General features: G+C 45.3%; 1 protein-coding gene across 2 annotated transcripts in view; it reads right to left on the bottom strand.

Moving 5' to 3' along the window:
• The window catches only part of trit1 (tRNA isopentenyltransferase 1), a 24,817-nt gene extending 1,752 nt beyond the window's left edge, over positions 1-23,065 (bottom strand). The window contains exons 1-10 of one of the 2 annotated variants that reach the window (XM_019876307.1): positions 22,869-22,947; positions 22,244-22,365; positions 12,822-12,962; positions 11,374-11,472; positions 11,073-11,218; positions 10,544-10,686; positions 10,347-10,458; positions 7,691-7,803; positions 7,526-7,603; positions 288-397 (exon numbers count right to left, since the gene is read on the bottom strand). In XM_019876307.1, the coding sequence (XP_019731866.1) occupies positions 288-397; positions 7,526-7,603; positions 7,691-7,803; positions 10,347-10,458; positions 10,544-10,686; positions 11,073-11,218; positions 11,374-11,472; positions 12,822-12,962; positions 22,244-22,264 (963 nt within the window). In that variant the 5' untranslated portion in view covers positions 22,265-22,365; positions 22,869-22,947. Of the gene's footprint in view, positions 1-287; positions 398-7,525; positions 7,604-7,690; positions 7,804-10,346; positions 10,459-10,543; positions 10,687-11,072; positions 11,219-11,373; positions 11,473-12,821; positions 12,963-22,243; positions 22,366-22,868 lie in introns of both variants that reach the window. The other variant, XM_019876306.1, reaches the window with a different exon arrangement.
• Between the last annotated feature and the right edge of the window lie 1,416 nt (positions 23,066-24,481).

Raw genomic sequence — 24,481 nt, forward strand, 5'->3', positions numbered from 1 at the left:
TATATATATTGCATATTTTTTATATATTTTTTGGGGGGGCGGTGGTCTGTATCGTGGATTTTCACCTTTCTCGGTTGAGTCTGGAACCTATACCACACAATAATCCATTATACATTCAAAACAAGTCGACTGAATGGTTGGATAAGGCATGAGTGAAGAGGTTGAGAAAAAAATCAAATCAAATCAAAGATGTGGGTGTTAAAAATGACATCAGCAGCAAATCAAAGCGCAAGACACTAAAACCCCTAATGTGCTGCGTGTTGAGACAAGAAGAAGTGAGGCCACACCTTGCAGAGACTGTCCAGTATCTGCAGTGCAGGGGTCAGCACGGTCTCCTCCCATCTCGCCACATCCGTCACATCCAGGCCATAGACAGCTGGCACGCCGTCTCCGGGTCCTACCCACAAACAGAGACGCACGCGGGTCAATCGAGCACACATTACGCACCCCCGCAAGGCCAACGGTGGTCAACCGGATTTATACCGCTCACATAAATATTCAGCATACTGATCAATTGTGCGGCGTAAAAATAAAAGCGCCAGTTCCATCCCCCAGAGAACACGTGTTTGATTATCAATTTGATGTGCCAGGAATATCAAACGTCGATTATTTGACACCCATTAGGTAACGAGCGAGGTGTTTCAAGGCAGCAGACACGGATTGGGCATATTATGGACAACATTTTCCGGCAGCAGCGATATTGTCGGAGCCGCGCCCTCGAGCTCTGTCAACCTGCTGACTCACACCGGCTCGATAATGTCTCCTCCTCCCACTCCCCTTCCTCCCTATCCCCCCCCGGGTCTTTCACTCATTCTCCAACAGTTCCACCCCTGTGTGACCATTCTGCGTCGGTCAGCAAGTCCCACGGCTGGGCTGGGCCGGGCCCTGGCGCAAAAGAGCACCGCCAAATCCCTGCACTGCTTGTCTGTCTGCATCCATAGACACTGCCTGTATTGACTTAAGACATGCAGATGCACGGGGGGGGGTGTCGCAGAAAGCCTGCAGTGAAGGTGACCTTTAAGTCCTGAAAACAGAGCACTTCCAAGCGGGATATTGTGCGTACAATGCAAAATATAAAGGCGGAAAGAGGAGACATTTGTATTTCATAATAAGCTAATTAGATGACAGCGCGCACACGCCAGTTAAATGAATTAACTTGTAATAGCCAACTTGATTACGGCCTAATCCGTTATACACCCACACAATGAAGTGCATGTTGCAAAACTGGCTTGGTCTGGTATGTGCTGGAAAGACTGTCATTCGGCTGCAACTGTAGTGAAACGGATTGTATTATGAACATGCAAAACAGTACTGGATGGGATAGACATCTAAAGAGAAGCATCAGTAAAGCAAGAAATTCAAGAATCAGAGAAAATGGTGCATATAGTGGGGCACACGTTTTAATAAGTGAAAATCCACACAATCGGGAGATCATATTTTTTTTTAAATTACTAACTTTGTCCCTAGTTTTAACCATACCGTGGAACATGGCAGAACCGACTGGAATGTTCCTTCAAGGGAAGAAAAAATACACTTCTACAGACAGGATGCGAAAGGAAACTGAGACACTGCATCAGAATTTGCGACTCCCCATACTGTATATTACACTATTACTTTTATTGAACCACAAAAACATGGCGTGATTGTCAGGGAAGAGACGGGTTGCCACCAAGATAGAAAGTGGACGAGAATGAAAGCGAGCATGAGGACATTTTGATATTTTGAGAGGCTACCATAACCTCGTGATGTCACACGGGAAACTGGAACATGACCAGTTTATCCCCCCCCCCCCCCCCCCCCCCAGCATATGAAAGCCCCTGTGCCTTTTTTGATTAGGCGCTAGATATGCAAAGCCGGGATTGGTGTGCGCCAGCTTGCCTCAAAACTGTCGGCCACTCATGAAAACTAGTTGCCAAACTTCCCATCTACCAAAATCGTGAGGATTTTTGGACGGCATGAATCTCAGCTCATATGCGTATCGCAACCAGTTAGTTGACCTGACAGTCAGCTCCTTCAACATGTTGCATTTCTTTTATTTGTACAATGGCTTGGCTGACATCGGCGTCAAAAGGCAAGAGGAGCCTCTTTATATAATGCACCGCTGCTGCTGCTTATACAGCCACACTGAAAGCTCTGACCAGAGCAATTGTTAACCAAAGCTTCAGGTTTCATTTAGTGTGGTTACTGTGTACAGATACAGAGAGGAAGCTTTTTTTTTTGTTGATGGTACAATAGGCAGGTGGCGGCATCACCTGGCGTACCTGCAACCAACCTCTCCCTCAGGGGCTGTATTAAATAGCGACATGGCAGGGTGACAAAGCTAGTGAATAAAAGCTTGCCACCTGCTAGATAGGACTCCGGTATAGTTTGGGCTTTGAAAATTAACTCTGAAAAGGATGGTGATAAGAAATCGGCAAACATTAAAAAAAAAAGAAGAAGAAAGTAACACGGGCGACGCCATGCAGCTGCTTGCCCGTGTTGAGACAGTAGTCCACCTGTTGCCACCGAGCGCACCAGCAGTCATTTGTCGAGTTGTTTGGAGAGAAAGCACAAAAAAAAAAAAAAAAAGAACCCAACAGCCAGCTGCGCCTCGCTGGCCATCATCCACGCCGCAGCACAACACATGCCTCTATTCACCGCCGCCTTCCTCTTTCCTTCTGTACCTCTTCCACTTTTTGTCCCTTCTTTCTCGTACAGGCGCAAGACAGACAAGAGGGTCAATCCCCGCTCAGAAAAAATATTTTTTTATTTTACTTCTTGGAATAATAAAGTGCCAAATGTAAATCAGTTGTAAAAAAGTGAACGAAAATGGGGAGCATCCTACATCCGGGAGTTCCCGCAGCAGCAGCTCAAGCGTGTGTGTAAAGCAACCGCAACTTTGCCTAAGAAAAGTCCACTTCGCTAAATGCTAACAAATAATGCTACGCCATTGACTTCCAAGTGGTCACGATCAGTAGTGTTGAGCACAAACGGTGGAGCAACACATGTAGACAGACATCATATTCACCGGTATATATTCTTTATCCTCGACAAAAAATGACTATTACAGCATCTTAGTGAGTCACTTAACCTAGTAGTAGGTAGAACCACTATATCTTAGTCGTTTGTGTCTGCATGACTGATATAGTGGCCAAGGTGGGCACACCAGAGGGAGCTGCGCAGTGAAGTGGGTTGCAGCACTAAATTAAGATTTAATTCTTTACATTCTAAGGAATGTTGTTGCTTTGTTTTTATTTAAAAAAAAGAAAAAAGAAAAAAGATGAATTGCTTTTCCAACTTTTGGCCGTTTGCGTACATGAATATGCAACGTCAACTGGATACGTTTACTTCCTCATCTGGTTTCCATGGCAACCTCTGAGCTTGAGCTCCACAGAAAATGGGCATGTGTGTACATGGAAGCTTCAAGGGTATATATTTGCCCCGCACCTGTTGTCACCACTGGGTCATATTACCGCCCCCCCTCCCCCCACACACACACATACACACCTCCCCCAACCAACCTACACCCAAGCTCTCCATCCACACAGCTGTCCATGTGCCACCTGTCTCCCTTTATGCAACGCAATTTTTTTTTTTTTTTACTTAATGCTCACATAACCCCAGGCCGCCACCCCTGCCTGCCAAAATACACCTGGGCTATGGTTACGGCAACATAGCGTGGGCGCGCAATTCCCTCTGGGATTGAAATAAAACAGGCGTCAAGTCACTGAGGCGTTCCTCCGAGTAATAATCCAATAAAGTCAGCTCAATTTTCTCATTCATTACCGATAATTAAGTCGACTAATCAAATGTACCACACACACGCACGCACGCACGTACGCAACGCATCAGGACAACCAAATAATCAGGACGCCACCAAAGCGTGCCATTACACCAAAGGCCCGAACTGGAAATAGAGGGTCAACAGGCATGTTGGTGTGAGTACGCGTGCGCGCACATGCGTGTGCATGGATTTCGGTTTTCTCAACATGTGTTTTGCGGCATCTTGTGTAACCCACTTTGAGGCGTTTGGTCCACCTCACATGCCTTTGACCCACTCGTTCATACATGCTCAGATTGGCCCGCCCGTCCCACCCTCCCCCCCGCAAACGCAAAAGTGTTACTTAATGCTCACATAACCCCAGGCCGCCACCCCTGCCTGCCAAAATACACCTGGGCTATGGTTACGGCAACATAGCGTGGGCGCGCAATTCCCTCTGGGATTGAAATAAAACAGGCGTCAAGTCACTGAGGCGTTCCTCCGAGTAATAATCCAATAAAGTCAGCTCAATTTTCTCATTCATTACCGATAATTAAGTCGACTAATCAAATGTACCACACACACGCACGCACGCACGTACGCAACGCATCAGGACAACCAAATAATCAGGACGCCACCAAAGCGTGCCATTACACCAAAGGCCCGAACTGGAAATAGAGGGTCAACAGGCATGTTGGTGTGAGTACGCGTGCGCGCACATGCGTGTGCATGGATTTCGGTTTTCTCAACATGTGTTTTGCGGCATCTTGTGTAACCCACTTTGAGGCGTTTGGTCCACCTCACATGCCTTTGACCCACTCGTTCATACATGCTCAGATTGGCCCGCCCGTCCCACCCTCCCCCCTGCTACTGAGCCGTTTCCCCGCGTCTGTGTGGTCAGGGGCAAATTCCCGGCAGCTTCGTAATGCTTCAAGAGATTAGCCTGCTCAGACGGCGTGCGTGGGTGTGCGTGTGCTGGGCTCAAAGGGAAAAGAGGTCAGTAGTCAGAGTAAGAATTGGACGGTGAAGGTGGGGAAACACGAGGAGGTGACAAATTGACGACCTCGAAAAAGTGACAGATTAACGTGAAACTGACCATTTAATTGCTTGAATTAAAAAACAGCTGGGTCTCTGGAGTACCTGCCCAGTGGAAGTGTGAAATTACGAAGCCAAGTACGGTAAATTGGGCGTATTTGTGGTTCATGGTTCACAAATTCACCTCATTCACATTCTCTTTTTGAAACGTACTACAATGTCACCAAATGCGGCCAAAATTCTGTCGAAGGAGAGCAGACCAGTAATTGTCAAGGAAGCATGTTGAAGTGATGGAGGAGGAGCCACGTTTGAGGCTTAGCAGTGAGTCTTCGCCACATAGGCGCGTCCATTCGGCATTGAAGTGGAAAAGCCACGTTCTAAGATGAGCTCAAAATGATATTAGAATGCTTTGGGATCATAGTTTGTGGAAGATTTACAATCGAAACTATTTATACAGGCAAGTGGTGGGAAGGGCATCAAACATTCGAGGTGATTCCTGTCAATCTTTCCGAGGTTATCTTGTTTTGAAATTCAGCCAAGTTGGATGATCATTCTTGTTTGAACTTAAGAAAAACCGATCATGTGGAAAAACGTGTCACCTTGGCTGGCTCCCCCATTAGTCGTCGCAGAAATATTTTACTCACGACCTCATATGTTGAGAGGTTCGGGATCATGAATGCAAAACATGCTTTTCCCAAAAAAGGCAAAGGCACGAGAGCGGTCTCTGCCTCCATCGCTCCATACCCGGCGGTCACATATCACATTTGAACTTAACTCGAAACTTCCACGTTGGAAGCAAAGGATTTGCTGCAGAAAGTTGATCTTATCCGTTAGCTGACCGGGTCGCGAGCGGTTCCCGCCAAGATTGGGCCGCCCTGCCGCAAAGAGCCACATGTGCAAGTTGCGAGTGCGTGGACAAGTTCAGACGGATTATGTACGTATGTCACACGCATGCGGTGGAAACCAGATGGTATATGCGGGCGCTATGAGGGAGGGCGAAAGGGAGGGCTATTGAGGTTGAGGTCCTGGAGTGGCTTAAGCCGTTTGGGTCTAACAGGATTAGGAGGCTGGGTTACTTTAGGGTAGGCGGCCAGTGGGACTCAGGAGCGCGCAGGTTCCTGCCTTAGACCGCAGGAACGTACACATTCTTTATGTATGCACGCTTGGGGGGAGAGAAGAAAAAAAGAAAACGACAGTAGAAGGCTGTGAGTGAATTAGGAGCACACACGCCAAACCGCCACTTGATTTTGGCCGAGGCGTGTTCGTTTTTCCAGTCTTTGGTGTCGCTGACTGTGGCGGCTAACCGAGCACGAAAGCCGGTTTCTGTGTCTTTGATGTCACAAGGGACCCGGTGCCGGGGAGAATAAGAAAAAAAGAAAAAAAAAAAAAGCTTCCAAAAGTGTAACCTGCAAGGACAGATTTGAAAACTGGAAAGACAGCCTTTGACAAACCTGCAAACGCATTTCAACAGCACCACACAGTGAACACACAGTTTCGGAAAGGAGACTCAAAGAAATCCTATTTTGTCGAATGTAAATGAGCCACTTCCCATCCCGCCAATATTAAGGCGAAAAAAAAAAAGAGGAACAATTAACTGTAATCGCCTCCAAATTATTGAAGGAAAGCTAGAAACAAAAAAATTATATTTATGCTTGAATACAACAGTGTTTCATTGAATTGAATTTATTTCCTATGGAAATTTTCCAATTCTGACTACAGTATTTCCACGATTCCATATCTTCACTTCCCATGGAAATTCACCAGCAAATTTAGCAGAAACTTTGCACCTCTATTCCCGACCATGAGAAACAGGAGCGGAGCAAGGGGGTTGCGACAAGGCTAGCGGCACTTCATCGCCCCAGAGTGATGAAATTGAAATGTTAAACGGTAAAAGCGTGAATTGTATTTTGTGTTTTCAATCGTGGATGCAACACTTCAGGCAACCCCGTTCTGTGCAATCCAATAAGGTGCAGCGATGTTTCGCTTTTGGCTTCGACGATGTTTCAGATGTGAATTCGTCAGATTGTTGCTTGACAGCGGTGGATCGTCACCCAGCCTAGCTGCCAAATCACGGACGGTATTACACGAATTTAACACTGTTATATGACAATTCGGCTGGCTCAAGACAGATTTTCTGCAATTGTTTTATACAATCAATTCCAAACACCAGTTTAGCATTTTTAGATTTTTTTTTTCCCTTAAGGTTTGTTTTGAGGTTCGAGACTATGGTCACAATTAATCTTATATTTTGCGGAGAAAAAAAAAATCTGTCACCTACCAGTGTTATGATATAATTAATTTTAGTTTAATCACTTTAATCACATAAATATAACTCAAAAGTTAATCCACCTCCACAAAACTAATTTCATGCTGTGTAAATATGACAATGCGTCCCAGCTATCGCTTAAACAAACATCATCAGCAAATAGGACTAGATATTTTTATTTAATCATATCCGGAGTCCAAAAGCAAACAGGGTGTAATCCATCGTCAAATACTACGAAAAACTGGTGGTAAATAACCACTCAGACATAGCCGCAAAACTTGCAGCGCTAATATGAATGAATGCACACGCGTGCTACTTTGGATAAATGACGAGTACTGCGGGCTGAGAGGCTTAGTGTGTCAATCTACACACGCGCGCTACTTTGGATAAATGACAAGAGTACTGCGGGCTGAGAGGCTTAGTGTGTCAATCTCACCTTGCGTCTCTCCAGCACACGTACACAGATAGGGAAGAAGAAAACTCACGTTTCAGGAAGCGGTTGCGGACCCATTTATTTTGCTTGCGAGCGTAGCGCCTCGTAGCAGTCTTCAAAGCTTCAACGCCTAAAAGTGAGATTGAGAGCAAGGCGGTTTCGTACTAAAGATGGAAGAGGAGTCCGGAAGGCATTGCACTCGTCAGAAATCGTAGACCTCTGTTTCGGAGTGTCTCTCTTTCCTGCTGGCTGCTGTTTTCAGGAGCTGTCAGGTAGTCGTGGAACTCTTTGAAACCAATCGACTGGAATATCCCGTGTTGGTAGTTCTGACTGTGAGAAAGAAAAGATAGCGCACATTAAAACCATCTCGGAAATCATTGAGTACACAGTTGCAAATATTGAGTGTGAAAGCAGAATCCGAGGGAGCAGAATGTTAAAAAAGAAAAATGTTTGTTTTCCAAAAGAAACCAAGCGTAAACCGAATCTGATGAGAAGTGAAACGCATGATGCTCAATTACTTTTTCGACGCTTCATTGAAATTTCAGTCATTCCATCGGGATGACACTTGGGCTGACATTTTGGCTTCTGACATCAATTTCCCAGAAACCGTCTAATACCAACAGGTGTCGTCAGGCTTATTTTGGAGTCTACATCAAACGATAAACAGACACGTGATCCTCAAATGAGCTTGTATTTACATCTGGACGTGACACACAACGTCCAACGTTATTTGTGACGGAATCACATTTTTAGGTGAGCAAAAACATAGTAACAGCTCGACTTGAAACAGAAATATATAGATGTGTAGAAGAGGGCGATTACTCCTTTCAATCGTCTCTTTTGCAGGTTGCGTGGTCGGCGGCGCACCAAACTTGAAAAAAATATTTTCCTTCCCTATGTGTTTTGTTTGGGTTAGCGTGTGCAGACCGGAACTTGTTCCCATGCCAACGACACACAGGCAGCATTTATTGTGAAAGAATGCAATGCAAGAACCTAATACATTCATTAGTTTTGTTGTGAATTTTTTTTTGTTTTTATACACGTAATTCACGCGGTCCAGTGCACGAGAATTGCACATAGGCGGTCATGTCACAGCGGCTGCAAGTAGAGGACGCGACTTGTGTGAATGTGTGCGCACGTGATTATAAATTTCATTCCGCTGAGTGCGTCAACGACCAAGTGAGTCGCGACACACAGGTATACTTTAAGTGCCTAGTTTGCATAAGCAAGTACTTGCCGCACCAGAATACACCATTAGAGGCCATTAAAGTGTTTTACCCTAGGTTAATTTGCAAAAGATAATTTGCAACCAGGACAAGAGTTTAGTGGTTTTAAGCGTGGAAGACTGACAGCCAGTCAGCCAGTCTAGAATCTCCCGTGTTCATCCATCTTCAAATATCTGACATCATTTGGGATCCTCGTGTAAGCGCACCCTTGAATGACAATCCATGTGTCATTTAAAAAATAAAAAATAAAAAAAGTCAAGAAGGTTGGACATAAAAGACGGTCAAGACAGCCATCACGACCTTTCTAGACAGTCATAATTTCACCTTCCTCTCTTCTCTGTCTCATTTATTGTGTGAGGTCCTTTGGGGGACACGGTGACATTAAAACACTGAGACACAGCGGCGCGGTGACCGACCACCGGCAAGCAGAAACCAGCTGCTTGTCCTCGCCAGACTACGCCCGGAACAATTTGGTCAAATCTTCTCCAATTTGCGTAGAACCGACGGTGTGAGCTCACTCTGTACCTTTTGCGATGAATGTCCGCAGATCCGTATTGAGCGACCTGACCTCTTTCAGAACTGCAAAAATAGCAGTATAATCTCATTTCTCCACAGAGGAAACAGTCGCTGGAAAAATGCAGTTTGATTGACCTCGTGATACTCGGGAACGGGGAAATGGGCAGAATAAATGGGCGGCCTGTGCAGGCCCGAGACAGAAATCCGAGAATAGCGACAGAGCACAGGAAATGTCGATTCAATGGAGGGTGAAAAGCAACGACGGAGGACAGGGGAGAGAGATTTGACCTTGATGTCTGGCGGTAGAAGCCAGCCGGGGGGATGGAGTCATGAGGGTAAAGGAGTCGCAGACAGGGGTGGAAGGGGAGGGGGGGAGTAAAGTGCTTGGCTGATCATATTGCTGATAGGGCGATGGTACAAGAGAAAGCGGTGGACTGAAAAGATGGGATGAGGCACGGGCAGCTTCCAGGGAAGTGCAACACCCATGCATTAACTCCTCGGAGCCACAGAACACATAATGAAGGGAAAGAAAACCAACCAGCAACCACCGGAATGCCCATAAGCCCCGGACACATTGCGAGCAAGCCCCATTGTATCTTTTGTCCAAAACTGAGCCACAGTGGACATTATGACCTGTCAAGACCGGCAAGGAGGGTCTAAATAAAGGCAGAATTGCTTGGCTCAGTTTGCCACGGCGCTGGTTTCAAGGAGAAGAAGAAATCCTTCCGTCGTGCCGGATCATTAATTTCCAGAAGGAGATGGGAATGTGATCTTGAACTTGATGCACCGGCACTGAACCCACTCGCCAACTTGGGAAACCTTTGGTTGCCTGACAAAAATCTAACAATACGCGTTGTAATATTATGCACCAACACGAACCCGCAAAACTTTCGTAGGATTTGGTACGAAAAGTAAACGATGTCTTTTCACCACCATAAGACGCACATAAATTCTCATAACGTGGGTCGCCTTGTGTTTGAAACGAGTTCCAAAATCTGTGAATGCTGCTGTGCGACTTCGATAAGGGGTCCACTTGACTGACGATGTTGTGCCGGCACGCTGCATAAGGCGGACATAACTGTGGACGGCATGCGGACGTTAAACCAGCCTCAGCAGCACTGATTCCCTCACCTGTCATTCTGCACTTTCTTCTGATTGAAGCGGACATGGAAGTCCCTGAGCTCCTCGATCAACCCGACCGACAGCATCTCATCGACGCGAGCGTCCAGACGCTCGTCCAGAGCTAGAGAACAAAGAAAGAATGAGGAGGGATAAAATAGGGCATGCCTCAAGCTGTGGCAGGGATCCATTCTTTCAACACCCCTTACCGTCCATGTCGGCGTGGAGCCAAAAGATGCAAGGGTCCTGGTACCTAAGCGGGCCCCCGAGGCCGTCACCGCCCTCCTGGCCTCGCTGTTCCTCCAGCCAGGAACTGTGAGGAATGCCCGTTTCGTGGTGGATCTGCAGGCTCCTGTCGAGCAATGTCGAGAGATGCAAAAAAACTGAGATGATGAACTCATTCGCCAAGGTAAGAAATATTAGCGCGATTCTTCGGCCGGCGTGCACTCGGTCAGCAACAAAAAACATGATTCCCGTCGCGGACAAGAGCGGGGCAACCTAACCTACATTAGTGCACAAAAGACTAGAGTGCACAAACTGCAACTCGTCAAATGAGCGTGTGTGCAAAAACTACGTCTCTCACTACCAGTGACGACTGAGCATTAGTCCTGTTATCATGTACTATGTGATACTTAATATCACGGTAAATAGTGGTCAAGGGATGTTTTTGGATGAATATAAAACAAATTTATCCAGCGCCTTACAGTATGCTCCATGGATATTAGTGGTACGGATTACCTGGCAATTTTGCGCTTGTCATTGGGGTGCAACATGGAGGCCATTTCGGGGTCCACTTCCATCAGTCGCCTGTGCAATTCCGCTCCCCCCAGTTTCTCCAGTTCCAACTTCCTGTCTGTGTCTCCATCATCGCCGTCACCCAAATCCTCCAGGTGAAGAGACACCACGGGAAAATATTTTTAAAAATTTTTGTTACCTTTAGATACGACTTTAAAAAAAAAAGGCAACTTCAAGATGAGGCGGAAGAGATTTGTCAAGCAAAAAGGCCAAAAAGAAAGCATACAAGTTGTATTGTGCTCACCCCAGCGTCGAGTAGGACTCGCCACAGCAGGGACTCAATGTAGTAGTTTGTTCCCCCAACAATGATCGGCAGTTTATTCCGGCGATGCATGTCATCTATGTCGGGTAACGTTAAGAAAACCAAACATTCGAGTCCTGTCCTGTGCCATCCTGTTCTATTTTCTAGTCATTGGATCCAGCACAAGGTTATTGTAGTAGCCGAAAACAAATTAAATAACGAAAATGAAAATTGTAGAAACATTCTCCTTCGCAAAATAAAATGCTTTCTAAATAAATAAATAGAGATGACATTTTACGATCTTAAAACCAACTGAAACAAACTATAACTACAGCAAAAACTCATCTTCCATTTCGTCTTTGCCAATCAAGATCAAACATCATTTTAAATGTATTTCGGTATTGCTGTACATTGAAAGGAAGGCAGTTCACTTCACAACACTTGATTTTTTTTTTTAATCTTGCACTTGACAAATACTCCATGTATTAAAAAAAAAAAAAAAACTAAAACAAATACATAAACTCATAAAAACTGAAATGAAGTATTTTGCAAAAAATAAAAACTAATAGAAAAAAATAAACGTACTTGAAAACAAAAATTAAAAAAAGTTAAAACAAAATAAAAACTAACTACAGTGAAAAATCCCAAATGATGATAACCCTGGTGCAGCACTGATTTTTGACTGATACAACCTAGTTCCCATCCTACAATGGCCACAAGATTTCTCCATCCACATCAATACAAGCCATACTCTGGTTCTCATCACACACCTTTCCTCTCCCGCTTTCTCAAGAAGATCTGAGAACACTCAAAAGCCGACACGGGCATCAGCTATCATCAACGCCGACCGACTCTTCTCCACACAAACGAGCAAGGCCGCGAGCTCAAGAGCGATAATGGAGCGGAACAGAAGGAAACGGCTTGTTGAATGACAGCTTGATAGATGTTGATGATATGTCAGTACGCCCACCGCTCAACACACGTGAGCCTCCATCCTTTCCACCTCACTCTTCATTCCTTGCCGCATGACGGGCGCACTTGTTTGTACCTCCTCTAATCTGTATTTACACCATTTGCCATTTCCCCGTTCCTCTCAGCAGGTTAGAGTCACTCAGAGGCTATTCTCGGAGCTGCCGCATCCCCCTCGTCACATCAGTGAGTGGGTGAGTAAGTGAAGAGTGACTGTGTGCACGCGCCCGTGTGCTTTTCTAATAATACCGTGTGTATTACAGCCTCCTCCCTTCACATCTGTGCGGCAAGCGGCTCCTGCGGATTGCGCGCACGATTCAAGACACTTTCCCCTTTTTGGTACAAGCGCCAAGCGTCCATCCAATTAGTAAGAGACGAATCGACTCGATTCCCCTCTTCGGAAGCGCTGATTAATCAAAGAGGTGACAGAGGTGGGAGCGGCGATGGCGCAACGGGGGAGGTAAGGCGGTCGGGAAGGATATTAGAGAAACGGCTTTGTTCCTGAAGTCCACCACCGTGTAGTTGCTAACCAACGGGTCCACAAAGCTGATCATGTGATGCCGACATTGGGCGCGCTCCTTGGCGGTCACCTTGTTTGTGATGATGTCCAGACCTTGGTACACCTAGAGGGGGCACATAAGAGAGGGGGGGGGGGCATTTAAATTAAAAAAAATAATAATAAAATTTCAATCCTATTGTGCAAACACACACACACGACTCCTTTCATAGTGAAATAAATGAAGAAAAATACTGTAAAATCCCGCTCCCAATTACAAGTTCAACTGTTGAGCTTGAACACATATTCAAGCTACATGCTAAATGCTCAATCTGGATCAGAATTCTGTTTGACTAAGTTTTGTGACTTTGCATACACAAATACAAAAAGCCTATTTCAACGATTTGACACGGAAAACACATGATCAACAATCAATGGCTTTAATGAGACACGTTAAAAGAATACAAGCGGCTGAGGAAGCCGTTTCATTCTTAGTCTCAATTTCTAACATCTTTCTATTTATTTATTTATTTATTTATTTATTTTTTAGGATAAATACATCATATAACGCGGCCAGCGTGCAGCAGTGCAAGGTGCGAGCGGCATGGGTGTTGTGTTACGCGGGCCCATGTAAAACCGCTCACCATGTGACACAACACACCACCTCTGTCCACTTGACATCACCCAGTCAGGTGGTTGGTGGGAGAGCCGCCGGGTGTGGGCGGGGGGTGGGGGGCTCCCTGCAGGTATGCGACAGCCGGGTGTCAAAGTCCATCTGGGCTTTTTCGCAAATTGGTGTGTTTTCTTGCCATAGGGAACTTGTTTGAACAGCTATGACATTCACCTCTTGCTTCTTTCATGCTTCTACTATTTCCTGGAACGCGGTGATGAAATAAAAAGAGTTGATACTGATGAACCTCGGAAGGCACGCTTGACTCTACACGCTAGAGTTTTTGTTTCAGCTGTGATGTAACCCAAGCGCTGTTGTAGTAGCGCACCGCACGGTGAAATCATCGGTACCCCCCCGCCCCCCACCCCAGCGGAGCATTTACGTCCCCCGCAAACACACGGGAAAAGAAGACGAGTCGCTACGAGTAGATCTCACTGCAGTTGTAGCTCGTGCATAATGAACGAGCGGCTGCGGTTTGGACTTCTGTTTCCTCACCAAGGTGTCGGGGCTGCAGCGTAGACACTTTGATGGGTGTTTCTTAAACCACTGAACCCAAGGAATGGCCCGCTGCAACTCCCTAGCCTGGATTTACACGACACATCCATGTGCCTGATTTTGATTTGTTGCTTATATCGGATTTGCGCGCCCCTGGCCATTGCTAACAGCCAATCGCAATCCAGCATTAACTTGCATCTACTTCCACTGGAAAAAAAATAGATCGACATATTTTTTTTCTTGACAAAGTCCCTGCTCCTGAAAATGATCACTTTTGTCACAAATTGATCCTTAATAAATTAACATTTTAAACGAACCATCAACCAACCTGGGGTCAAAAGTTTCGAGCGTGCCCATTCATCTCTTGACAAATTAAGAAAATGGATTAATCGCCCAGTCCTATCAATACCGGTAATTAGTAATTCAGGTGTTCTTGAAGCTGAGAAGGAAACACAGAAAGAGGAGATGTAGGCAAAGATATGTTGACTCCTCATTAAATATTAATTCCAAAAGTCTTCACTGGCCAAGACGGGAGTCGTCAACTGGCGGCTGTTAATTACCGTTGATCATCCTAAAGACACAACACAAATTGTGACGGCATCACATTCTCAACGTGCAGTTTTGTCTTTTCATCCAATTGTGTTTGCTTGTAAATCTTTGATTTGATCTATTTTTTTTTTTTTTTGCAGGGAGTGCTTCCTATCTGGTAGTTGCAAATGACACAGGAATGGCGCCGGGCGGGAGTTTTTTTTTTTTTAAAAGAAACAAACATGTTCAACTGCTGTCACCCAAAAAAAAAAAAAAAAAAACACCCGAGGTGGTGCTCAGGAAGATGCGTTTATCAGCCAATACAAAGATTTTCACCCCTCGATCAAGTTTATTGAACGCTGCTGTATTTAGACAATCATGTTTTGCTCTATTCACAGGTCATTTAGTGCACCTCGATGACGACAATTCCTATTCCAACTCATTTCAGAACTTTTAAAACCCTTTTGTAATGGTTTGCGAGTTGTGATGCTCACGGGTCACATTCATTCACGGAAAAAGATTTGAAATGATATATTTTGAATGCCATTTTTTCCCCCAAATCATAAAAAAACTAGGTGTGTAGACTCTATATGCAATCTATGTCTGTGCGTGTATTCTTCAGTGAGTGTGCAGCATGATGGGGCAGAGCAACCCAACATGATCAATTATTCACCGATTCACTGCACGACACCACTGTCGGCCGCAGGAGGAGTGGATGGATGCACGGATGAATGCATGGATGGATGAAGGGATGTCTGATGCGCCATTCACTTTTTCCAAAAGGCGAAGAAAGTTGGCCGGGAGAAGATGAAGAAAAATGGCAACGACAAAAAAAAAAAAAAGCCGCAAGAGCGGCTCGAGGAACGCCGTGTTCTTGTGACTGAGAACAGGATGCCTCCCATCCATTTTCACACGTTATCCATCAGCACCCCTCCTTTCCCTTCACTCACCATCTTTTCTGACACACACACACACACACACACACACACGCACACACAGACGGCAAGATTTCTGCATCTTTTTGCAAGCCATCTTAAAAATGAGAATTCCCGACTTTAAAGGGGGACGTCTCAACTCTTGTGGTTTGTATACAAATATGCGTCTGCAAGCCATTCTGAAGGGAAGTGAAATTGATGTAGCTAATTTATAACACAGCGCCCCACACACTGAGCTTCTCTGCTCGTGACTTGAACGCTAGGCTGTCCAAAGAGCCACAATTTCATTTTCAAGTGAAATAACAAAGGATGAGTCGAGCCACTGCGATAGCACGGGATTAGCTTTACCTTTCTCCTTCATACTCTCGGCTGGAGTTGGCCACGAAGGTCGTTCAAACCCATTAGCTCTACCCCTGGTCGTCACGACGACAAAACCGGAACTCCGCATCGGCCCGGCAGAAGGATTGGGCGAGGTGAGCAGTGGCTCATTTGCTTGAGACAGCGCGACCCCCTGCAAACAGGTTGACTTCAGCGAGGCTAAAACAAAAGCTGTAAATTGTTTTGGGTTTTTTTTTTTGTTTTTCCCTTATGAAGACTTTGTGAATTAAAACATTCGGGGAGTGATTTTGAAGTTTGAGGAAGAAGCCATACAGCTTCTTAAATGTCAGTCAAATGGAGGACCGGCTGACCTCCTTCGCCGCTCCATGCACGCGAAAGCCTGGATGAGATAAGACAATGAGCCGAGTGTCCGGGAGCGCCTGCAGTGGGCCGGCATCGGCCAGCCGTACGCGCCGCACGAAACAGCTGTTGCTTTGGCACACGGAGGAGGAGAGCGTGGCGAGAAGGCGGAGGAGGAAGAGGGAGAGAGCGGCGAGGACAAACATCCATTGAGAAAATGAAAACAGCGTTCAGGATGAAACCGCAAGAGGATGGAGGAGGAGGCGGAGCCGGTGGGCTTCACAGCACTACAGTTGGTTGCATAGCGCAAGCTAATGATGATGCCAAAGATATTATCTCCCTTCCTGTGCTTTACAATAAGAGTGCTGGGGGCAGATGCGACTTAAATGTCAGCAGACACCCTTTTGTGCCAGACTTTGCTTTTTTTTTTTCCTTCCTCTTATCAAAAATCACCTCCAAAGAACCTATTTACTACGAAAGGCCTGTTTAATCGGCCGTACGGTTTTTTTAAAACGACACCAAAAAGCATGCGAAATTCAGTTCAGTTCCTCCGGTGGACGTAACACAAATTTGCGTGAAGTGAGAAAGCGCAGTCGTAATTAAGAGTAAATATTTGTAGATAAAACGCTTCTGGGCCAGAGATGTAAAACAATATGCTAAAATCTGCTTCATAAGCGGTGTCGTCGTAAAATGTCTCTAAAGTCAAGTGCCAACACGAGTAAGCGGAACATCTTTCAGCCTACAGACCCTATCTCAAATTAAGAGGTTGTGAAATTCCAAATTCTGTGTTCTGGTCTTTTCCTTTCATTTTATTTCATTTCAAACCACTCTGCAAAATTTGAAGAAAACGTGAGCGGTGATTGGAAAAATTTCGGTTTATTTTACATGCAATGACCTTTAAGCGGTCCTTTAAACAAAAGCTAGTGGCCGCTCTGGTTCTAATGTTCTAATGTTTGCATCTTACACCTCAAGTACATGATTACCCCCCCCCCCACACCCCTTTCCCTCAAAGCACCACCCTTCAACAATTTAATCCTTCCATCTCCTCTCTCTTACTCTCTGTGGGGAATGGCCCAGTAATGCCAGACTAATAAATCATTCATGCCGTCCTGCCTCCTCCTCCATCCATCCCGCCACACATCCACTTCTCCCTCACTGCGCTGCTGTAGCATCAGCCGCCGCGCCCTGGCGCTGCCTTTGCCGCTCAATGAAAGCGCACGAGCGTGGCCGACGGAAATGGGGAGTTAATCAGCCCTGTGTTTTCGCTCCGTTCCCACACGGGCTCCGATAATTCATCAGAAAATGTGATGTCGGCGGAGGCGGCGTCTGAATTTCAATTTCACGGCTGCGTCACGAGCCCAGACAGGTCGTAGTCACAGTAGACGTGATGGTGGGAGTGGAAAAGTGAGCGTGAACTGGAGGATGCGTTTCATACGTCGATAAGCAGCCGGTCTACGTGTGAGCACGGCCTCCGCAGTGGAAGGACACTCAACGCAACCAGTTGCTCCTCTAGTTGTGTCCGGCAAAGTGAGAATTTCGTTTTTGCTTCGTAGTTGGCTGTCGTTCCAACACGCTGTTCAACCAGACACACAAAGTATAGCAATCGTTAATATTGAACAAGTTTAAAATTTACGATTGTCAGCCCAGACCGTGCCACACCTCCGCTTCGGGGTGTTGGAAATTTTACAGTCTAAGCTATGTTTATGAACGGCAACAACTCCAGCTCTCAAGAGATTTCTTTGCCATGAGGTGCCACGTTGAACTTATCCGTGATCAGTATGAGCGAGTGTTAGAGAGATAACACCAAAATGAACACACCTGGCCCCCCATTCACAATGTGGAACTCACCTTTCCCCTCCCCTCTCTGCTCACCGAAAAGGGATTTACAAAAAGAGCTCATTACCGGTGACGGTGAGTGTTAGCCGTTGTTGAAAATGTGACTTTTTAAAACCACAGTAAACTGGCAATCAGCCCATGCTGAGATCTGCTGCTACGCAAAACAGCTGGTGTGTGTGTGTTTGTGTCAGCGCCTCCGGATCGTAGCTAAAAACATGGCCAGCCGTTCCGCGTGCTAATTTAAAGCTTTGCAAGCCAACTGATTACATGAGGCGGCTGTGCTGCTGCATGTTTCTCACACATTCAACACACGGTGACAAATAGACCTCTTTTGTCACTAAGCTCACACAGAAAGCAACGCAGCCGCTCTTACGTCCAAGCATGCGTAAAGTGAATGCTCAGCGCCCACCAGTGCATCCCCCGCCCTAAAGGCCCTTGGACACACGCATGACCTGTTCGGTTGACCTGTTGGACCCTCGAGAGGACGGCGCCCTGCCCACACACACAGAAATACTGCCCCCTGCCAAGAAGAGACATTTATTTTTGGATGACAATATGTTATTAGTTAACAAATCACACACATCACCGCATGCTATGAATGACAATGAACTTTTTTTGTTAATTTTAGGCAGGCTTGAGGAAGGTTGAGTTATGCCACCAGCTCCTTTGTGCGCGGTTGACCAGTGTCTGGTGTTGATAATGACAATTGTCCTGGGCGTATTCTCTCTCTTGCCCAAAAGTCAGCTGGGATGGTCTTCAACTCACATGTGACCTTAACACGTCGACAAAAAATGGACGACTGAATGGGCCCACACTAAAACTGCACGGAAAAAAATGGTGCGTGTCCACCAAACCAGCGTATCGTTGTAGTACCAATATTGACCTGTGAGAGGCAGTATGGTGCTACCAGGCATGCAGACTGAAGGAAAATACAAAAGAATAAATGCTCGAGGTTAGAAAGGGAGAAATATTTGAACGATTGGGCCTTTGCTGTGTTTGATCAAGACGGGGAAAAATGCGCAAATCAGGCTAGATTCTGGGAATGCGTGAGCCTGCTTAACCATATTTTACCCAAGAAGGGCCAGACACGAGAAACGCCTCTCAATATGATGCAGTGCAGTTGTACAACACCGATACCTTAAAATAAGCAATCCAACTTTGCATTCCAGACATGATGATCCAGCATTAGAACGGTGTTGACAGTGCCTGTTATTGCAGCTGTGATGTTTACTTGGGCTGGACTTACACTGCATGGTTCAAGTGACCCAATTCTGATGTTTTGCCTCTCCTGTCTGTCAGTTGTGTTATGTGTCACTGCAGCGTCAAAAGAATTTATTACAATGAAAAAAATCCTGCAATCTGATATCTTTTGATCTGAATCAAGCCTCTGCCAATTGTGGACTGAACAGCTGATACATATGGGTGAAGGGTGAACGTGGAAGTCAGATTCAAACTGCCGGAACACCACAATCACATGAAGAAAAGCACATCGGCTGTAAATCTTAACTACAGTGAAAGCATAGCAGTATCTGTGAGTGTGTCGGGATCTAAGAGGCGGAGCCTGCTCTGGTGAGTGACATGGATGTCAGCAAAAGAGTACAGCTGGCTAGCGTCTGCATGTTGAGTGACTGAATTGTGGTGATCAGCGACTGGTGTATAAATGTGTTTATTATATGTTTGCCATTTGTTTAATAAAAGTGCTCCATCAACTGCGTCAGTACTTGACGACTTGCGGGGGTTATTACCATTATGTTCCAACAAGCGACAGTAGGCTTCTGCCGTATTAAATTCACTAACAAGAAGTTTCTTTCTCCGGTTTCTGCGAATCCACACTGACTTTGGAACAGAGATGCTCCTTTAACAAGAGCACAAACAAACAGCCTCTTTGAAGACCTTGTCACGGAGTGAGCTACACAAAAATGGGCCTCATTTAGCGGCACAGTTCATGTACTGCACTAGTAACCCAGTTCCATTCTGAGGGCTGCGTGCAGTTTGATGAATGACCGGCTAATTTAGGCCTCCTCTAACTTCCTCCGTATCAGCTGATGGGTGCCGATCGCGTTCCCCAACTCAGCATAGCGGCTCCATATTTCTGACTCTAAAAGACCCCACTAGGGTCCCCGAGCCCCCACTTCAGGAATCACTCGATTTATTGATCGTACAGCGAAACATTGAGCACATATGAGTGCCATGGATAGCATGTTCATTTAATGAGGGAATAATATCTCCCTGCGTGTTCAATGAAGTGTGAGTAGAGGGGGCACAAAGAGGGGCGTGATTGGAGCACAATAGGAGTGTTAGGGACTGTGGGAACCGATTCTATCCAGGACAATGGGCACTTCCCAGCGGCCATTCACCATCAGCCGCCGGGTCGGCGTAGCGCGGCGCTGAATATGCACCAGCTCAGCACAATACCGCTTTCTCCCAAACAAGACTAGACTGTTTCCTATCTCAAAGACAACACGGGCTAGCTCGAACCCGCACACAGTCCTCATTCTCACATTAACAGTCTCAGTCTCTCCCGTCACGTCCGCCTGGCGTTTTTTTTTTTCCGCCTTCTCTCGGGCCGCTGCGCGTCCTAACGGGAGGGTGGCAACAAGGCCGGGGATTGTGGAGCGAGGCGCGCCAACTAACTAGGCCACTGCTTTTTCTCTCTTGCAAGAGCCAGTGGTCTTTGGAGATATTCCGGGCAGCAGAGATGTTATTAGCGTAACCCAGTTAACTCAATAGCAGGTGACTCCCACTGTCAAGGACAACACAAAAACAGCAGGAGTGCAGGGTTAAAAATAAGTCAGCGATTATGAGGCTAATGACAATTATGGGTGTCGGAGCACGTGCGATGGAGACGCGAGCTGAACCCGTCATGTTGCTGCATTTGTGCCGGCCCAGTGTTGCCATGGCGATGGAGCCTGACAACCAAACAGAGAGGACGAGCTGAAGAGAATGGAGAATAGCGCTCGAGAACTCGCCGGGGATGCTTCTTATCTCCAAAAACACACGCAGAAACAAACAAAGACGCGCACACAGACACACACCACGCGTAGCACCATTTTGATCATCCACACAGGTATTTTTTTTTCTGTGAAGTCGTCACACTCGTTGCCACTTTGCTTTCAAATATACTTTGACGATTTTACTATACATTTCCGAAAAGCAAAGGCATGGTGCTGCCCCCTCAATTTTTTTTTCTGCGAAATAAGACGTGTTAGAAGAGAAACGTTCATCTGTTTGAAAAACGTTCCACAGTACAACACTTTGGCAGTCATAATGTTAAAAAAAAAAAAAAAAAAAAAAAAAAGGTTTAAATCAACAATTTTAGGTTTGACTTCCAGTTGTTTTGGATACAACGCAATGGCTTTGATGTGGGGGAAAAAAAGATCCCAATGACTTCAATGCTGGCAAACAGAAGAAGACTAAGTCAGGTTGCCACGGTATCGGTATATATGCAATCAAAAGTCAATTAGCCATAATGCGTCAACTTTAAAATAAATGGCATAATTCGTGTCATCATAAAGTCAAGTCAAGTACAACTTTATTATCAAATGAAAATGCATTTGAACAAATTAAAGGCCTCTATTCAGATAAATAATTACCTCTGAAAGGCACTCTACACTCTACAGTTGAGCAACTAAACAGACCCAGGCCACTAAATGAGGAAATAACGAACAGAAACTGACTGATGATTCAATACTATAAAAAAAAAAGCTTCCCTTTAAACAACCTGCCTTTGGATGGACTTTTGGTTCTCTGGCTCTTGTCGCCATAAATGTCAATATACAGGTGCACACCAAATGTCAGGAGCTGCTGGTTAGAGATGCAAATTAGAACAAGTCAAAAAGTTCACAGTTAAGAGGGACGTGGCCTTCATTTTCATAGACCATATTCATGATGCTCTGGTTACCACGGTAACATCGCTGTCTCCACTAAAAGAGCAAGCGCCACTCTATTTTGCCCTTGCCTGTTGTGGCATAAAACATAAACATAACACACGTCTATTGTGTACATATGCTGCTGTTGAAAATACAACCTGACCTGAACTCCCACCACTGCCAATATTGGTCCACACCACCCTGCTTTCTCCAGGGTGATAACATTGTGACATGGATCCTATTTTGGCTAGCCCATCTGCGGCAACTTGTGTTAGCAGCAGCAGCTTCAAACTGCATTTTTTTAAAAGGTGGTGTCAATCAATATTGTTAAATGGAACAGTCCACTACGGCAATGACTTATGCTTACATGAATGGACTAATAATGACACTTACTCACCTTCGTGAGAAGTGAAGCCATCAGCAGCCATCTTGCGTTGCCATTGCTAACCAGGCTGCACTTGAATGAAACGAATTTTCCGCCCTATTTTCTGTCTCTACACGGAAAATGCCACTTTTCATCTGTAAGAATGGAATTATAAATTATTCTCTTATACGGTATCTTCGAGTACTACTCAAAGATTTGTCTCCATCATCTTTGGCACCGTCCGTCCATTCGTCACGTTTGACGTCACTCAGAAAGTAGCCCACACTTGAGGGGCCTGCCACAAAAAAAAAAAAAAAAAAGCGTCTCGATTTTTTCCCCCCACTTCACGTTAATCTTTGTGGTATAAGTCAATTGAATAGCGTACCTAATACTTTGGGCGAAGTTATTTTAAAATTAATTTCGAGGCGCATTCAGGACAAGCGTTGACGTAGGATCGTTTTTTTTTTGTTTGTTTTGAATGACCCAGCAGCATTAAACATTTTACCATGACCAGGAGCGCAAATTCAAACAAAAGTTCGAAATACATTTATTTAGTGTAAGTAAAAGTCATTTTCTGAGCCTCGTTATCTTTTTTAATAGCTTGACTTCAGCCCCTCACTCCAAATTTCGTCATCTCCCGCGTTGTCACGCTTCATACCTGCATGGAATCGGCGCTGATTATCTCTCCCCGGAGTCGTTTTCCGATCTCAATGGCCAACTTTGATTTCCCGGTGCCGGTGGCTCCTAGAATGACCACCAAAGACGGCGACAATGCTCTCCTCAAGCCACACTTAATGCTAAGCGTGGACGCCGCCATGTTGCCTTTCTCAAGCCAGGCTGGCGCCCTTGAACGCGCATGCGTGGCCTGTATCGGAGAGAAGGCGGGGTTTCTGTTGCCGCGCAACTGGCAGCCGTTGCCACGGTAACGGATCATTTGAAGTCGTGAGCATTTCAAGTTTTATTGGTCCCACAATGTGGAATTTGCAAACAATTATCGAAAGATCGGCCAAGTATAATTTAATTAAATAGTTTGGTCTCATTTAATAAGTGATCAATTTATTGTGAATAAATTACAAAACCTGTAAAAAAAATTACACATGAAATAAGACAAAAAGTTCCGAAACATGATGTCAAACAATTAAATTTATTGATTTTCTGACTCTTCATACATATAGGCTTATGAGGTACAGAAAAAAAAGTGCTGAAACAAGGCTCCATAAATCGCCAACGGCGAATGTATTAGAAACGTCTGGCAACAGATAAAAATCGAACATTTAAATAAGCGATGAGGCCTCAGACAAGAAAACGAGGAGCAACTGGTGGTTTGCACTGAACTGATGAGCGCAGCACTGTGGAAAAGCTGTGAATCATTGATTCGGGGGGCTGGGGGGGGGGCTCCTGAGGTTGTTACATACAGCGGGATAAAGCTATTCCTGAGTGCTGGCGGGGACACAACATGCTACTCGGAGATATTTTAAGTTAAGTTGCTTCTTTAGTGCGGGGAGCAGCGAGCATGCAAAAAGCAATAACAATAGGATCATTAAGAGGCTTCCTTCCCCACCAAGATGGTGCTACAGCTCCGGGGGCTTTTAATCACACTAATACGTGTCCACAGTCAGCACACAACCACCAGGAAGGCCCCTGTCAGCTACGTTAACAAAAACCAGCTCAAACTGAACACCGCACTGTAGGAAAATAGAGTATCAAACTTTGGTGTTTAGTGACCTTTTTTTTTTGAGCTCAAGACACAAAACGCAAACAAGGAGGCATTGCTGTGTGACAAAGTGATCCATGTTCAATGCTCTGTTTTATTATTTCCTTTTATTAACAAAAATAGAAGCTTTGAGTTATCGTTGGAAAAAAAAACGCCAGTAAGCTTTAAGATGCAAATTGATGGAGAGAAAGAAAACAAAAAACAGAATGAGTGGAATACACAGCTCTGGTTTGGTTCGGAAGGGACTGTACAGAAATGGGTTACTATGTACACATAACGGGATGGCATGCAAATTTCGAAAGGCTTCTTCTGGAGGCGTCCATGGCTGACAAAAGAAACATTTACAAATAGAATTAGACAGCGAGGAAGGGAGAAAAAAAATAATAAAAATCGAGATATACAATGGGTTTCATTTCCCCAAAATGGATAACGATCCAACTAAACGAAGCCATTCTCATAGGAATTTCTTTTGGTTGCTATACTGAAGCCGACATTCACCTTTTGGCCTGCTTCCCATGGCACAATAATTATATATAGTTGAACTGATTGTAGTTGGG

Source organism: Hippocampus comes, unplaced genomic scaffold (genome assembly GCF_001891065.2).
Source record: "Hippocampus comes isolate QL1 unplaced genomic scaffold, H_comes_QL1_v1.1 scaffold244, whole genome shotgun sequence".
In the NCBI taxonomy this organism is placed as follows: domain Eukaryota; kingdom Metazoa; phylum Chordata; class Actinopteri; order Syngnathiformes; family Syngnathidae; genus Hippocampus; species Hippocampus comes.